At 47.5% G+C, this 16,434-nt stretch overlaps 1 protein-coding gene across 3 annotated transcripts; it reads right to left on the reverse strand.

Moving 5' to 3' along the window:
• Positions 1–3,646: 3,646 nt before the first annotated feature.
• Spaca3 (sperm acrosome associated 3) lies at positions 3,647–15,970 on the reverse strand. 3 transcript variants are annotated; one of them, XM_087909542.1, is made up of 5 exons: positions 15,875–15,970; positions 8,376–8,634; positions 7,504–7,662; positions 7,056–7,134; positions 3,647–3,823 (listed from the first exon to the last, which is right to left on the reverse strand). In XM_087909542.1, exons 2-5 carry the CDS (start codon positions 8,560–8,562, stop codon positions 3,757–3,759), a joined length of 492 nt encoding a protein of 163 aa, XP_087765668.1. In that variant the 5' UTR covers positions 8,563–8,634; positions 15,875–15,970; the 3' UTR covers positions 3,647–3,756. The 3 variants fall into 3 exon arrangements, with proteins under 3 accessions (XP_087765668.1, XP_087765666.1, XP_087765667.1); XM_087909540.1 differs by lacking the exon at positions 15,875–15,970 and adding an exon at positions 12,917–13,070; XM_087909541.1 differs by lacking the exon at positions 15,875–15,970 and adding an exon at positions 12,897–13,069.
• Between the last annotated feature and the right edge of the window lie 464 nt (positions 15,971–16,434).

Raw genomic sequence — 16,434 nt, forward strand, 5'->3', positions numbered from 1 at the left:
TCCAGTAAAAGGGCCGTTCGTCCCTATAGGGGTCGGGACCCACAGGTTGAGAATCCCTGCGTTGGAGCAGAAGTTCAAAGGAGTTGAGATGGCTCTGGACTGGCAAGCTGAGTCCTCCTATACCAAGAAACAGCTTGGGTTTCAAGCTGAGCGTGAGAAAAGACACTGTGCTCAGAACCCGCGACAAGAGAAGAGAGAGCAGTGGGAGGAGGGGCAGGGGCAGGAAACAAGGTGAAAGGCAGGGACACTTTCAGAAGCCATTACATCTGCCCCAGTGGAGAGAGGAGGGCTTGGTTGATCACATCTGAGTGTGGGTAGAAGGTAGGACAGTTTCCAGAGCTTTTGAGATCAGAGGCTGAGAAATGCCTACCACACAAGCATAAGGACCACATTTAATCTCCAGAACCCACATTTACAAAACAAACAAACAAACAAAAAAGTCGGTCACAGGGGTACATATCTGTAACCCTAATGCTGGAGAAGAAGAGACAGGAAGATCCCTGGAGCCCAATGACCAGCCCATGAGTTCCAGGCCAGTAAGAGACCCTGTTGCAAAAAAGAAGAAGAAGAAGAAGAAGGAGGAGGAGGAGGAGGAGGAAGAGGAGGAGGAGAAGGAGGAGGAGGAGGAGAAGGAGGAGGAGGAGGAAAGAAAGAAAAGAAAAGCAAAAGAAAGAAAAGAAGTAAAGAAGGAGGGAAGGAAGGATGGAAGGAAGGGAGGAAGGAAGGAAGGAAAAGAAAACAGTGTCTGAGGAGCACCCCCAAGGTTAACTTCTGACCTCCACATGTACCTTCACACACATACAGGTGTGTGCACGCACACACACACACACACACACACACACACACACACGGGAGAGAGATGCACACATACAACAAAAGATCAAGTAGACAAGTTTTCATGAGCAGAAGACTATAGGGGCGAGCAGTCAGGAAATGGGGAAGCCCCACATTATAACCAGGGTACCTAACAGACCTGAACACTCTCTTAGGCACTGGGTTTGGGACCCAGTGCTCCTCTAATCTCTGCTCCTAGGTGAGCTTGTGCACTGCCAACCCTCGCCATAAGCCAGGCCTTCATAACTTTGATCAGAGCACTCTCTCCTCGTTATGCCTTCTCCATCTCCACCTGTCCCCAGTCAACACCCTAGCCCGAGCCTCCAGGGTCCCCTTTCCCAGACCTGACACTGCTCAACCTTACCGTGAGAGGCCTGAGGTCATGATAGCAGTCTCCACATTGGTGCGGGAGAATTGTCTATATTCTGTCAATCATGTTTTAAATAAACGCTGATTGGCCAGACAGGAAGTAGAGGTAGGGTGATGAGAATAGGAGAATTCCTGGGAAGCAGGAAGCTCCCTTTCCACAGTCCTGGCTCAGCCACCTAAGAAGCAAGATGTGACCTACCCTGCTGAAAAAGGTACTGAGCCATGTGGCTAACATAGATAAGAACAATGGGTTAATATAAGCTACAAGAGCTAATAAGAAGCTGGAGCTAATGGGCCAATCAGTTTATAATTAATGCAGACTCTCTGTGTGATTTTTCTCTGGGACTAAACAGCTGGGAGACTGGACGGGACAGAAACCCCAACAAGCCCGACCCTCATGTTACACCACATCCTTTTAACAATTCTCCCCTCACTTCCAGGAGCTTTATTTCACCCATTCCTGGACTCTCTTCCCAGACTAACTGAATGAGGCCCACTAGAGCTATCAGGGAATACAGGTACAGGCATCTGAAGCTATAGCATTCAACATAGAGGAGCCCTGGATCTCTGAGCATCAGCCCCTTATCCATGTATGATGACTGAATACACTCAGGAGGTCAGACTGACTTGGGTACAAAATGTCCTTCCCTGAATCTGTGTCCTTATCTACAGAATGAGAGGATAGTGGTACCCACATCATTATTATTGTCCCCAGGTATAAATCAGATAATGCATGGCACATGGTCAGCACAGGGTATTTGTGTGATTTAATAGATCTATTAGTCATCAATGTCACCTCTTAGCAAGATGTTTTATCACTGTCCACTTGGATAAACAGCTCCCTTGGTTTATCAATCATTGACCAGTCCAGTCGTAAATGGAAACAGATCTATTTCATCAATCGTAGGTTCTCAGCCACTCCTCCAGTATTTGTCAGCAGTTTAGGGGAAGGGAACATTGGGTGACATCCCCCTAGGAGCCACCAACCATGCCTCAACTTACAGTTTACACGGAATCCAGTGAAAACCCTTGTAGAGGATGCTACAGTCTAAACTCAAGACTCACTCTCCTTACACGTCATCCTCCCATCGCCTCTACTGCGGTACTGACTAATGTCATGTCAACTTGACACAGACTAGAATTACCTGGAAGGAGGGAATCCCAGCTGAGAAAATGCCTCCTTGAGACTGGGCTGTGGGCAAGCCTGTAGAGCATTTTTTTTTAATTAGTGATGGATGTGGGAGGTCCGAGCCCATTGTGGGTAGGACAGTGGTACTGGGTTCTATAAGAAAGCAGGCTGAGCAAGCCGTGAAGAGCAAGCCTGTAAACATCACCCCATCCATGGCCACCACATCAGCTCCTGCCTTGCCTGAGTTCCTGTCCTGACTTCCTTCAGTGATGAACCATGATAAGGAAGTGTAAGCCCAATAAACCATTCCCTCCCCAAATTGCTTTTGGTTGTTCTTCCTCACAATAGCAGCCCTAACTATGAGAACTGCTATTCTAGCCATCTCAAGACTGCCTGCCTTGCTCCTTTAAATACAGATGTCCCTGGTAACCTGAGACAGGTCCCTGTCAGTGAGGGCAGTGCTGCCTTCCTCAGAACTTCCCACATACTGGAAAAAGCACTCCGCATTGTGCTGCCCTCTAAACCCACTGGCAAACTCCACTCCATCTTCCAGCCTCCTAAGGGCAGGCAGAGCCTTAAGATTTTCTCTTACAAGAAGTGACCAGTATTAACAGTGTCACTTGAATCTCATGCCTCTAGAGGGCACTAAAGAGCAAGGTGACCAATAAAGCAACACACACACACACACACACACACACACACACACACACCGCACAACAATGACACCTATGATGACGACAGTGGACAGAACACTGGACTGGACGGGACACACCCCTGTGGCTCTTCACCTGCATCACCTCATGACCATGGGATGTGAGAAGATACCAGAGTAAGAGTTAAGGCATGGTGGCTACATCTGCAACCAGAACTGCAGAAAGCAAGTGGCTCCAAGGATCTTCCAAATATGCCAGGGGTTCCCAATACCAGTCTTTTCTAGGTTTGCCAGGTAAAAACACAGAAGCTCTCAATTAAATTTGAATTTCATATACACAAGTAGGTTCTTCAATATTAGTATGAGTTATACAATATTTGAATCATACATGCACGTTAAAGTTACTTGTGTAGCTAATATCCAAATTTAACTAAGTCCAAATTAACCCGATTTTTGCTCTGGTTTGGCTTTTGCTAAATACGGTGACTCTAAACCCAAACTCTGTCAGATATGGGGAAGGTAGGTACTGACCTCATCCCCTTTCGTGATGGGCATTTTGGAGTCCACCTGAAACCAAGCCCAGGTGAGCATGTGAGCTGAGACAAGAGGAGGCTCTGGCTCCAGCTGGGTGCCTGCAGGCCTGCAGAAATCTGGGAAACATCTTACATCAAATTAGAGTTTTATTAGCTGGCTTGTCTTCCCAAGCCTGTGTCAGGAACAAAACCACACTTCCCAGCCAGCGGTGTGTGGCTTGGTCCATCCAGAGAGGATCTTAGAATTCACAGCCATCCACCCAGTCACTGAGGTCCTTGCCCTGGCAGTGATGCCTCCAGGCCTCCCTGTGGGTAGAAAACAAGGAGGAAAAGAATCCACATTAGCAGCCAGGTGGTGGTGGTGCACACTGTTAATCCCACGGATCAGGAGGCAGAGGCAGGCTCTGTGTGCTTGAGGCCAGTCTAGACCACCACAGCTAAGCAGAGAAACCCTGTCTCTAACCCCCCCATACACACACGGCCAGCCTAGACCACCACAGCTATGCGGAGAAACCCTGTCTCTAACCCCCCCCCTACACACACGGCCAGCCTAGACCACCACAGCTACATGAAGAAACCCTGTCTCTTCTACCCCCCCCCCACACAATCCACATTAACATCATCCCTTGGTGCTATTCAGAGAGTAGGAAAGGTACTGGACTCTAAACTGAAGAGAAGCAAGATTGCTTAGGCTAAGCAAGGGTCTAGGAGGATGGGAAGCAACAAATAAGCTGAGCTAACCTGGAGGAGGTGGTTTTTCAGAAAGAGAACAGCTGTTAGAAGTCAGTATCTAGTTGCCTTATTTTACCATTGAAGATACAAACTAGTATGCTCAAACTTACCTGTGTCCTCGTCAAAGGGCTGGGAGCTGGAATCTGTAGCCTAGGTGCAAAACTCCTTGCCTACACCCAAGCGCTTCTGAGGACAGTGAGACCACCGTGTATGTGTGCAGCCTTTCACAGTCTACATACCACCGTACCCTTCACCCACTTATAACTTCTTTCCTCCCGTCGCCAGCTGACCTAGAGGTAGATTGGGTCAATATTCTCTCCCCTCTTTTCCTAAGGAAAAACTCGGGCTGTGATGTAAATTTATCCACCCAGGGTACATGGCTGCATGCACACTCAGCGTGTCTTGATTGCCAGTCTAGGTCTTTCCATGGTTGACTACTATGCTCCTCTTTTGGGACCATTCCTCCCTCCTCCCTCTTTCTCTCTCTCTCTCTCTCTCTCTCTCTCTCTCTCTCTCTCTCTCTGTGTGTGTGTGTGTGTGTGTGTGTGTGTGTGTGTGTGTGTGGTGTTAGGCTTGATGTCAACCTTGAGTGTCATTTCTCAGGAAGTATTCACCTTGTCTTTTTAGAGACAGGATCTCTCACTGAACCTGGAACTAACTTACTAATTAAGCTAGGCTGGTTGGCCAGTGAGCCTCAAAAATCTGTCTCTACCTCCCTAGGATGGGATTACAAATGCCAGATGACCAGATTTTAAACATATGTTCTAGGGACCCAACTCGGGTCTTCACTCTTGCGTGACAAGCAATTCTCATGGGCTTACCTGTCTTCCCAGTCCTATCACATCTGCTATCTTGAAGAAGATAAGAAAGAACATAGGGTCCTAGAGTACAAAGTTCTCTGGAATCCCAAGGTGTGAAAACTAGTGTCCATTGTGATGTCAGTGTCAAAGAGTCCAATGATCTATAGTGCATCGGAAAGGCTACTAAACAACTGTCAATCAAGACAGGTTGACTTTCTATTGCACTAGACTATAAGATATTTGAGGACACAGACAGGTCTCAGCTATCTCTGAAGCTCAGCACCTACTTGGACCTTGCATACCTGCATCCCCAGTGCATGGGAGTAGACAGGAATGGACAGCCATGCATCTCCAGTGCTACATGTGAGTGGACAGACATGGACAGCCTTGCATCCCCAGTGCATGGGAGTGGACAGGAATAAACAGCCTTGCATCCCCAGTGCTGCATGGGAGTGAACAGAAATGGACAGCCTTGCATCCCCAGTGTATGGGAGTGGAAAAGAATGGACAGCCATGCATCCCCAGTGCTGCATGGGAGTGGACAGGAATGGACAGCCTTGCATCCCCAGTGCATGGGAGTGGACAGGAATGGACAGCTCTGGACCTTCTGGACCCACTTTCTCCAATTAGCCTCAGACACTCAAGAGTCACCCATGCCAGGAATTTACTCCAAGTGTGTGACAGAGGCGTTTTTTGGTTTCACCTATTAGGACAAGGTCTTCAACTCTGCAGTAATGCTACCAAGGCTGCAAGCTCTTGGAATAACACACCTGAGCTGGCCTTGTCCCTTCCTGGTTTTATAAACATGCTCTGTGTCCTACAAAGCTGGCCTTACTCCAAACTCACTTCTTAGTGTTTCAACTATTCTCAGACCAACAAAGCAGTGTTCGTTTCAAGCAATGTTTCTGGAATATCTCAAGATTCAGTCATTTGCCAAGCGGTGGTGGCACACGCCTTTAATCCTAGCACTAGGGAGGCAGAGGCGGGTGGACCTCTGTGAGTTCGAGGCCAGCCCGGACTACACAGCAAGTTCCAGGACAGGCTCCAAAGCTACACAGAGAAAGCCCATCTTAAAAAAAAAAAAAAAAAAAAAAAAAAAAAAAAAAAAAAAAAAAAAAAAAAAAAAAAAAACAAAAAAAAACAAAAACAAAAAGATTCAGTCATTTACAGTGTTTCCTCTTTCTATTAGGTCACCTACTCCTGAATCCCTTCCCACCCCTTCTCTCTCTCTCTCTCTCTCTCTCTCTCTCTCTCTCTCTCTCTCTCGTATCCATTCCTGGTGCACCTGTCCCTCTTCAAATCCTGTATCTCACCTAGATTCCTACAAGAGCATCCAACAGATCCCCCAACCCTTCCCCATCTTCATTTCTCCTCCTTTCTTCTGCTCCAAGGTCTCCTAATGTTCTTTCCCTGGCCTCATCAGCTGCTACATCTGTCCATGGTCTGGGTGTTCCCCACCCCTGGAGAGGTTCACCTTTCCCAGATTCTTCCCTGCCCTTCTGGTTTCTCCTTCATAAGCAAGAGTAGAGCGGACATGGGAAACACACATCAAAAGAGTTTGGACAACTGTGAAGCATCTGACACAGGTTTTTGAACCAGTCGTCGAGGTCAGAGCCCAGTGCGATGCTCAGACAACCTCACCATTGTGAGGAGACTTCAAAGGACATGTTTCTGGAAGAGGGTAAGAAAAAACAACAGGAAGAGGAAGGTGCCAGAGCCCTACTCATGATCCAAGCAAAGAACCTCATCTACCGTCTATTATACACCTTGAGTTTTTATATAAAATTTGGACTGAGATGTGTGGTCATGTGATTGCCAATGCTATCCTCCCTGGTTGTATCATCTGGAATTATCTGGAGTCTCATAATTCTCAACACCAGTTGTGAGGTTTGGTTCATGAAGTCAAAGAAATGTGTTGCCTAGGATAAAGTGGATACTCATCAGTTTCCTGATGTTACCCTCCAGTTCTGACTACAACTCCCACAATTCCAGTGGGAGTTACTCACCAGTAGCCCAGACCCTCCGGCTCTTGAACTATCTTCATGACACAGATGACAGAATCCTTGAGATCTTGGTTTAACAAATCTGGGGTGGGAGTGGAGAAACACAATGAGAGGGCAGAGAATGGGGTGCTCTCTCTCTCTCTCTCTCTCTCTCTCTCTCTCTCTCTCTCACACACACACACACACACACACACACACACACACACACACCCCACTTCTGCATCTCTGGAAACACCACTCCCCTGTCTCTGAAGATGTTACCCTACCCCTCTCTCCCACAATCTTCCCTCTATCCCTGTAGCTCTAAGACCATCTCTCAGCCTAGACCCCAAATTGGATTCATAGTAGGCCTTCCATCCCCACTTGACCCTTATCCATCTCCTGGGGGAATCTCTACCCAGAGACAAAGACAAGGAAAGAAAATTAAACTACAAAAAAGAGGCTAGCCCACCGGTGCAGTAAAGCTGGCAAATGTTGGGGCCACTCGGGGTGAGAGTCTTGCACCACTTCCGGCTGTTGATCTGGAAAATGCCATTGTTGGTGCTTCCGTCGGCTTCATGGTCCACAGCAGCTGTATTGAAGCCACTTGTGTAGTAAGCAAGGCAGACCCCTAAAAGGGGCAGACACAGTTCTGAGATCAGGTTCTTGGGCCACCACAGACAAAGGGTTCACAGATAAATTTCTAAACACTGGCTCCCTCGACGCCATGGAGCCAACAACAGGTCTCCTCGCATCTACTTTGCAGATGGATCAGTTTAGGGTCAGAGGTCAAAGTGACTGCCCCAAAATGGCATACAATTACCTCAAAACAAGGGTCAGGACTGTCAATCTTCCTACTCTCTCACTGCAATATATATATATATATATATATATATATATATATATATATATATATATATATATATATAAGTTGGCTGCCTTTGTTGAATGGATTTAGAAGAGCTAAACGTTTAGAGGCAAGATTAGGAAGACACAAGCAAGCTCTACAAAGGGGGGCAGGACTAGAGATAAGATGAATCTAGATGTGACTGGGCTTTACAGTCTCCTGAAAGTGCCTTTAGTCGGCAATATTATTGGTTTGCTCAGCTCACCATCTAAGTTTCAGCAGGTGTATTTGTTCCTCATGATCAAGATAAAGTGTAACCTACAAAGCTGCTGGTTCCTTTGACTTCCTGGCTAGCAGCAGGGATGGTTCTAATCGCTTAGGATGAGGTTAACTCAGAAGATGGGTGCTGTCCACCTCGTTGGCTTCTGGGAATGAGCGGAGGGAGGAGGGAATGAGCGGAGGGAGGAGGGAATGAGCGGAGGGAGAAGGGTTCTCACAATCAGCCAGGTTATATCCGCGATAGCCATCCAGCCCGAAGTTATGCAGCTCTTTGGCTAGCTCACAACGACTGAAGACCTTGGCCTTGCTGGAGGCAAGCAGGCAGCTGAGCAGATAGGCCAGGGCCAGCCAAGTGATTCCTGGTGGACACATCTGTCTTCTGGGAGCCCGGCTCCTAGTTTCCATGTGGTGGGAGGTAGAGGGGGCTGAACTGTGGGATGGCAGACAATTCACCAGCCAAGGGTCCAGTCAGCTGCCCTTTGGAAGAAGAAAAGAAGGGCAGGGTTTGAGTGCACTTTGGGGAAGGAGAGGAAGGGCAGACAGAAGACAAGGCTCCATCCCCGATGGGGCACCAGACATGCTCCTGAAGCCTTGGACAAGGTTCTTGAAGCCCCACTCTAGGGATCTCCCTCCCAGCCCATCCCAGAATCAGGTCCCTCAGGTCACATCATGGAGCCCTCTCAGGTGGAAGGCACAGCTCCCACACAGCTCCTGAGCAGCGCTGGTCTCCCTCTTGACCATCCACCCCTTCTATATCCTCACCTTGCAAAAGCTCCCTAAGACTTACCCATCCCAAGTGCTCAACTCTCGTCACTTGACTCTGTGGACAGATTCCCATGTGATGGGGACATCGGCCACTGCTGGTCCTTAACCTTGTGGTTCTTTCCCCTCCTCAGACCCGACGGCCTTCAACGCCACTGTCTTTGCCCCTCTGTGACCTTGCTACTCCTCATCTTACCATCAGTTCTCACTTCCCCACGTCTGCAGCCTTCCGCTGAACTCTCCCCCTGACCACACCACCAAACACATCTACCCCATCTCCCTCGAACTCTGCCCACAGTCAAAACATACTTACACAATCTCCAAAATAAGTGTGCTTTGTGTGTTATTAAAGTGGAATGGGATGGGGGCTGGAGAGATGGCGCAGCAGTGAATGCAATGCTCTTGTAGAGGGCCTGAATTTGGTTCCCAGCATCCATAGCAAGAAATTCACAGTCACTGTAACCCCAGCCCCGGAATATCGGATGCCCTCCTTAGGTCTCCATAGGCACCAGAACTCACAGACACATAGACACACACACACACACACACACACACACACACACACACACACCCATAATTTAAAATGTTTAAATTGTTTTAAAAAGAAAATGGAATAGGGAATATATGGATTATATATATATGGAATATATGGAATATATAGGAATATATGGGAATATATAGGAAATATATATGGAATATATGGAGGAAGGATCTAACCTGGAATGGGGAAACAGGGAGATGGGAGAGATGGGGAGGACCACCCCTAAGTGTGTATAAAAAATGCCACAATGGAACTTGCTGCTTTGTGTGCTCACTCTTCTCACTGAAAAATTAAACACAAGGTATTCTTTTTTTTTCAACCTCCCACCCTACATGTGGAGGATGACGAAGTGATTAAGGGTGTCGTTTCACACGTGAGTTTGAAGCCCACCTCTGCTCCTTTCTATGTCTTAAGCTTAGGATATTCTCCAAGCTTCTTTTTCTTCATCTATATGATGGGGGGAGGGGAATTAATAGTACTTGCCTCAGAAGATGGTTGAAAGAATAAGAGAGAAAATGGGTGTAAAGACACATGCTCTTGGCATTAAGAACAGCCTTGCCATTGTTTCCGTTGTGGACTAGCATCAATGCGGATGCTTGTCTTTGATCATGTTTCTCTCTGCTCCATCAAAAGGGCTTCAAACCCCTCATTACTGCCCTCGAGCATCCCACGTCTCAGCTCCCAGATGACCTCACCCCTTACGATACCAAGAAAGGCAGGATTTTTTTCCTCTTCCTGCCTCAGCCCCATCCCACCTTCAAACTCATCAGGGACTCCCACCCTGTCACCAGTCCTCAGGAGTAAGGACAAGGTCATTGTGGAAGACGGTACGGGTGGTACCATCTTGCTTTATTCCTGGTTTCCTTTCTCATTCTCAGGACATGACCTTCATGCCTGGAACAGCTTGCCCTCAAAGATAAGAAGAGGCCACCACTAGATCATTATTAAAACATCAGGCTGCCTGGCTCGAGCTCTGGGGAAATGGTGATTTCTGATGTAACCCCGATCTTCATGAATATTCCCTGCCTCCCAGAATTCTCATAAGGAGCACCTGGAGATGTTGGGCTGTCTCCTCTCTTGGCCACTGGCTCTCCACGTGACAGAGTCCAGTAGTACATTCCCCACGTCCCTCTTTGCTCTGAGCTCAATTCTTTCCTTCGCAGCCACGCTCTGTCAGGCATGCCTTCTCTCCCAGTACCCATGACACTATCTCTATCTGCTCTTTCTCATTCCGTGCGGATGCCCCGGGTTAGGGCCCCAGCTTCTAAATGTCTCCGCTTGTTTCTCATCCTTGTCTGTACCGACCCCTCTTTTCTTCTCTTCTCATCCAAATTTCTGAGAAATTACCACTGTCTCCCTGTCCCTTCGTCTTGTCTTCTTTTCTTTTTGTTTCCTTTTCTCTTTCCTAGTATTAGAGATCAGACCCAAGGTCTTTGGCATGCCAAGGAAGTACCCTGCCACTGTCCTACATCACCAGTCCCTTGGTCCCCACCCCATCCATTTTCCTTCGAAACAAAATCTTGCCAATTGCCCAGGCTGACTTTCAACTTACGATCTTCCAACTTTGGCCTCCTGAGTATGCACCACTGCAACTCTCTCCTCCCTGTTTGCTAATCTGGAGTCATAGCTTCCCCTCCCCACCCACAGGACAGCTCTGTTGGCTAGCCTCACGGGCATCCTCGGGGACATTTCACCTGCCAACCACTTCCCTGTTGAAACCAGAGTTTTGCTGGTTCCTCCAATGTTCCCTTCATCCAGGCTTCCTCCTCCCACAGTGATTTTCTCCTCCTCCACTGCATAACCCATATCTGTTCCCGTCTTAGGTGCTGAGACATTTTTCAGCCGTTTCTATCTTGAACCCTTCTCTCTTCCACATCAGGAAGGCCTAGGATGCCCCTGGTGTGACATCAACCACAGGGCCATGGCCTTCTACGGCATCTTTCCTAAGAACTGAGAAGGAGCTGACCCCTGGACACCTTTTGTCAATACCCCACAGTCTCCTCAAACTAAACTCACCGAAGAGAAATAATGTTGCTACCAAATTCTGCCCTTCTTCGTTCTGTTCTGCTCCGTCATAGAGCACCTGATCCCCCAAATATCCTAGAAACGTGGATGTTGTCCTTTACTTCTCCACCTTATGCCCTTCATCTACCCAGAGCCAATCAATCAATGCCAACACCCTGTTGACCTTCCTTCCAAGGCCAGTCTTTCCATAAGTGCAAACCACCACCCCATCTTCCCCCCTGGCTTTCTTAGGCTCGTGACAGACCTCTTCCAGACCTCCTACACACATCACATGTGCTAGAATGGATCGACACGCAAAGCCTCTCGCTCTTCAACAACTCCCCCATCACTGCTCCCAACATGGCCCAGAGACCCCTCCATGGCGCAGTAAAGCCAGTTCATCCCTCACTCGCGACCTTCCATTCTGGTGATACCACATGGTTCACTCTTTGGGTGAAGCCCACTGTCTAGCATTGTGGATATCTCTGTGCCTCTGCACAGACAGCTCCTCTCAATGCTTCCAAGATAAGACACATCCAAGGTGAATCCCCAGTCAGGCTTTCCTGTCGGGCACCATCTCCCTAGACAAGCGGAGTAACTTTATCTCCACACGGGATTGTAAAATATGTCAGCTGCCGTTCCCCAAGGTGAACTTCCACAGAACAATGGCCTGGTCCTATTTATCTTCATATCCTGAGAGGCAAACTGAGTTGCTGGTGTGAAGTGGCTGTTCAATGGATACTTCTTAAACTCAAGTACACCGAGGTCATGGTCACAGAGAAAGTGTGAGCCCTTCTCAAAGTATGGGGAGGGAGAAAATTATTACTTTGCTGAGTCCTTCAACTCTGCAGGACCAAGTGTTTTGTGGATGTTTTCTAACTTAATCTCATCTAATCCTCTTAACCATTCAAAGAGCTGGGATTAATATCCTCAATGTATAGATGAGGAAACCAAGTTCACTGCTACCCAGGGAGTATTTTTTGATTTCATAGTATTTTTCGTAGTAAAGCGACTTCAAGATATGTGTATCTAGAGCAGTTCACAGCAGGTCCTCAGGTTTAAGGAGACAGACCTGGTGGTAACTCACAGACCTGCCAACCAAAGCTCGTAATCACATTCTCCCCTCCTCCCCCCCACTTCCTCCTTCCTTCCCCATCTCCTTCTCCCTCTACTTCCCTGCCTTTCTTTCTCCCTTCCTCCCTCCCATCCTCCTTCCCTCCCCTTCTACTTCTCCCTCTACTTCCCTCTTCTCTCTTTCCTCCATCTTCCTACTTCTCCTCCCCCCCCCGCTCTGTCTCTCTCTCTCTTTCTGCTGAGTCTCTGTCCTAGAACAGAATCCCTCCCTCCCTTTCTCCTTCCATCTCTGACCACTGCCTTGCTGTTTCCAAGTCCCTTTAGTCAACACTACCAGGACTCAGAGAGAGGGACTCACAGATCAGGAGTCATCCCTACCAGAGCTGAAACCGTGGTGACAATGACAGCAATGGCTGTGGCTCAAAATTCTGCTTCAGCTCAGGACACCGCTTACAATCCTGCCAGTGTCCCAGCACTGGGCATGAAGAGAACAGTCGAGAAAGCAGACTCCAGGTTGACCTAGGGCCTTCTAGAACTCCCTGTCTCTGTGAGCTCATCTTCTAGAACATGCTTCTTCACTCCTTCGAAAAGACTGTCTGTGCCTTCCAGGTTCAAGGTCCAGGAGCATTTTAGAGGCATCTATTTCTCTGTTTTATTTTTGTTTTATCAGACAGGGTCTCATGTAATTTAGTCTGACCTCAAATTCACTATCCAGCCAAGGATGACTTTGGACTTGTGATTTCGCCCCTCTTCCCAAGTGCTGGGATTATGGGCATATGTCACCCTGCCAGTTTTATTCCATGCTTGAGGATGAAACCTAGAACTTCAGGTATGGTGGCTAAACACTACACCAGCTGCTCTGCCTCTCCTGCCCAGGTTAGAGGTATACAATCACAACTCTTCCTGGCCACCTCTGCTTACACACAACACACACACACTGAGTACTTTAAGGGATGATTCTGCCCTCCCAACAGACATGGCTTTCCCAGATACAGCTATGTGAACCCACTGCCTCCAGGTGGCTCATCCCACCCCTGAACTCCCTTCAAAAAAACGCTTCCTTAATGTTGAGCCACAAATCGCCTCCCTCCCCTATCCAGATGACAACTGCTCAGTGTACACAGGCCCAGGGCCAAGGTTACACTACTGTCCCTAAGCCTGAAGAGTAGAGAAGTGAAACAAAACAGCCTGTGACGCCCATGGGAGCAGCTGCCTGTAGGGCATCAACAAACACTGCTTCTATAGCTTCAGGCCTGAGCTCCTACACAGGTAATAATACCACCGAAAAGCCCACAGAGAAAGCCATTCAAGCCTTCTCTTTCCTCAACCCCAAGTGGAGGTGATAACCCCTACCTAGCATGGAATTAGGAGAGCCTAACAAGTGTTTATGTAGGGCTTAGGACTCAGGGCTGCTAGACCAGTAGACAGCAGCAACTGCCTGAAGAGCGCAGCAAAGTTACAAGTGTGTCTATGTGTACTGTTTATCTCATCTTCCTGGCACAGCCTAGATCAAGCGCATTAGCCCTGAACTTATCCCATCACGGGCACCAATGTTTCTTTCATTCTTCCTTCCTTCCTTTTTTTTTTTTTTGAATTTTATGTTTGTGGATGCTTTGCCTCCATGTATGTTTGTACAGCACATGCATGAAGTGCTCACAGAGGCCAGAAGAAGGAGGGGGATCTCCTGGACTGGAATTACAGACAGTGGTGCTGGGAACGGAAGCCTGACCCTGTGGGAAGAGCAGCCAGTGCTCTTAACCATTGAGCCACCTCCCTGGTCCCACCAGTGTTTTCTTTTAATTATGATAGATGATCACAGATAGATAACTAGATGCATAGACAAATAGATAGATATCTCAAAATAAACACAGTAGCTAAATTGTAATGACAAGTTAAGTTTACTTAGTTTTTGAATTTTTTTTAATTTTTTTGAAATTAAAACATAGTTCCATCATTTTCCTCTTTCCTTTGTCCCTCAAACTCCTCCCATATATCCCCTCTTGTCCTCTCTCAAATTTGTGTCTTTATTTAATTGTTTATATTAGATTCCTAAATATATAAATACAATCTGTTCAGTCCATAAGTCAGTTTTTTTTTAGGGTTTTTTTTTTTTTCGAGATAAGGTTTCTCTGTAGCTTTGGAGCCTGTCCTGGAACTAGCTCTTGTAGACCAGGCTGGCCTTGAACTCACAGAGATCCGCCTGCCTCGGCCTTCCCAAATGCTAGGATTTCAGGTGTGTGCCACCACTACCCGGCATGTAAGTCAATTTTTTTAAAGACTTTGAGAATACTTAAAACAGGACACCTGTCCCGTTAAAGTTTTAAGTGCACAATAAATGATCAGCATCACTGCACAGTACAAACGTGCACAGCCGACCGCCGGAACTGACCATTGCTGTGCAATACAAACTGCACAGACGACCGCTAGACCTGTTCATCTTGCTTGACTGAGTCTTAATGCCCATTAACTGGCAGCTCGCAATTTGCCTCTCCGCTGGCCCTGGTGCCCACCGTTCCAGTCTTGGACTCTATGACTTTGATTTCTCTAGGTATCTCATATATTTGGACTGGCTCATTGCCATTAACATAGTATCCTCCAGGCATGGTACTGTGTGTCCTCATTTCCCCACACTACCAACGTTTGTTTGCTGTTGAGCAGCAAACCTGATTATGGGTCCATTGTGATTTTACCTTGCACTTCCCTGATAACTAGTGACTATGGGCATTTTTGCAGACACCTTTTTGACTGTTCACAGAAATATCTAATTGAACAGGTATTTTTTTACACATTCGCCAGATGATTCCACTAGGCATCCAGGCTTGAAAAATTTATTCAGCAGAAAAAGTACAGAACTTAAGTTTAAAACCCTAAAACCTAGGACTGGAGAGATGGTTTGGTAGTTTAAAATGCTTGTCCACAATCATCAGGATCTGAGTTCAAATCCCCAGCATTCACCTAAAAGTCGGATGTGGCACAGGGCTCTACAATCCCAGCACTCCTACAGGTGATGGGAGGTAGGACCAGAGAAATCCCAGATGCTCTAAGGCCAACGAGCCTGCTGCAGATGATGGAAAAGCAACAAAGAGACCCTGTCTCAAAGTAACCCCTGAGGCTGTCCTCAGACCTCCACATGCATACTGTGAGCATGCACTGTGAGCACATGTAACATGAAGGCTGGCTTGTGGGGTTTCTGTCCCGCCAAGTACCCCACAGCTAGCAAGTCCCAAAGAAAATCACACAGGTTATAAACTGGTCCATTAGCTCAGGCTTCTTGTTAACTCTTGTAGCTTATATTAACCCATTATTCTTATCTATGTTAGCCACATGGCTCAGTACCTTTCTCTGCGGGGCAGCTTACATCTTGCCTCTTTTGTGGTCTGGGCAGAACTGCAGAGGGAGCTTCCTGCTTCCTAGAATACTCCTGTATTCATTGCCCCGCCTCTACTTCCTATCTGGTTGACCCACCTATACTTCCTGCCTGGCCAATCAGTGGTTATTTAAAATATGATTGACAGAATACAGACAATTCTCCCGCACCAAGCACACACACACACACACACACAGAGTACACACACACATGTGCGCGCACACACACACAGTACACACATGCACACACACAAACATATACACACAGAGAGTACACACATGCTCACACATTTCACACACACAGAGCACACACATGTGCGCGCACACACACACACTGAAAACTACCTTGAAAACCCAGAGCAATGAAAAGTGAGTTCAAAGTTGCTCCTCCCCTGACCAACTGGCTAAGTTGCCAAGTTAACCTCTATTTCCTCATGAGGAAAGCAGAGCCCTTACCCCTTTCCGGCCAGCACTGGCCTGCAGCGCTGTCAGCTACGGTCACTACCTCATCTCCCCAGACCTCGTTTCCC

The sequence above is a fragment of the Myodes glareolus genome, chromosome 9 (genome assembly GCF_982192425.1).
Source record: "Myodes glareolus chromosome 9, mMyoGla1.1, whole genome shotgun sequence".
NCBI classification, from domain to species: Eukaryota; Metazoa; Chordata; class Mammalia; order Rodentia; family Cricetidae; genus Myodes; species Myodes glareolus.

Bases quoted from the DNA above. Each gene is read 5' to 3' on its own strand.
- Spaca3 (XM_087909542.1), bottom strand. From the start codon at position 8,562: ATGGAAACTAGGAGCCGGGCTCCCAGAAGACAGATGTGTCCACCAGGA. The intron at 7,663-8,375 runs GTGAGAACCCTT...TGCCCCTTTTAG, and splicing joins CGGATATAACCTGGCTGATT to GGGTCTGCCTTGCTTACTAC. The intron at 3,824-7,055 runs GTGAGTAACTCC...TTCTACCCACAG, and splicing joins CCGGAGGGTCTGGGCTACTG to GGAGGCCTGGAGGCATCACT.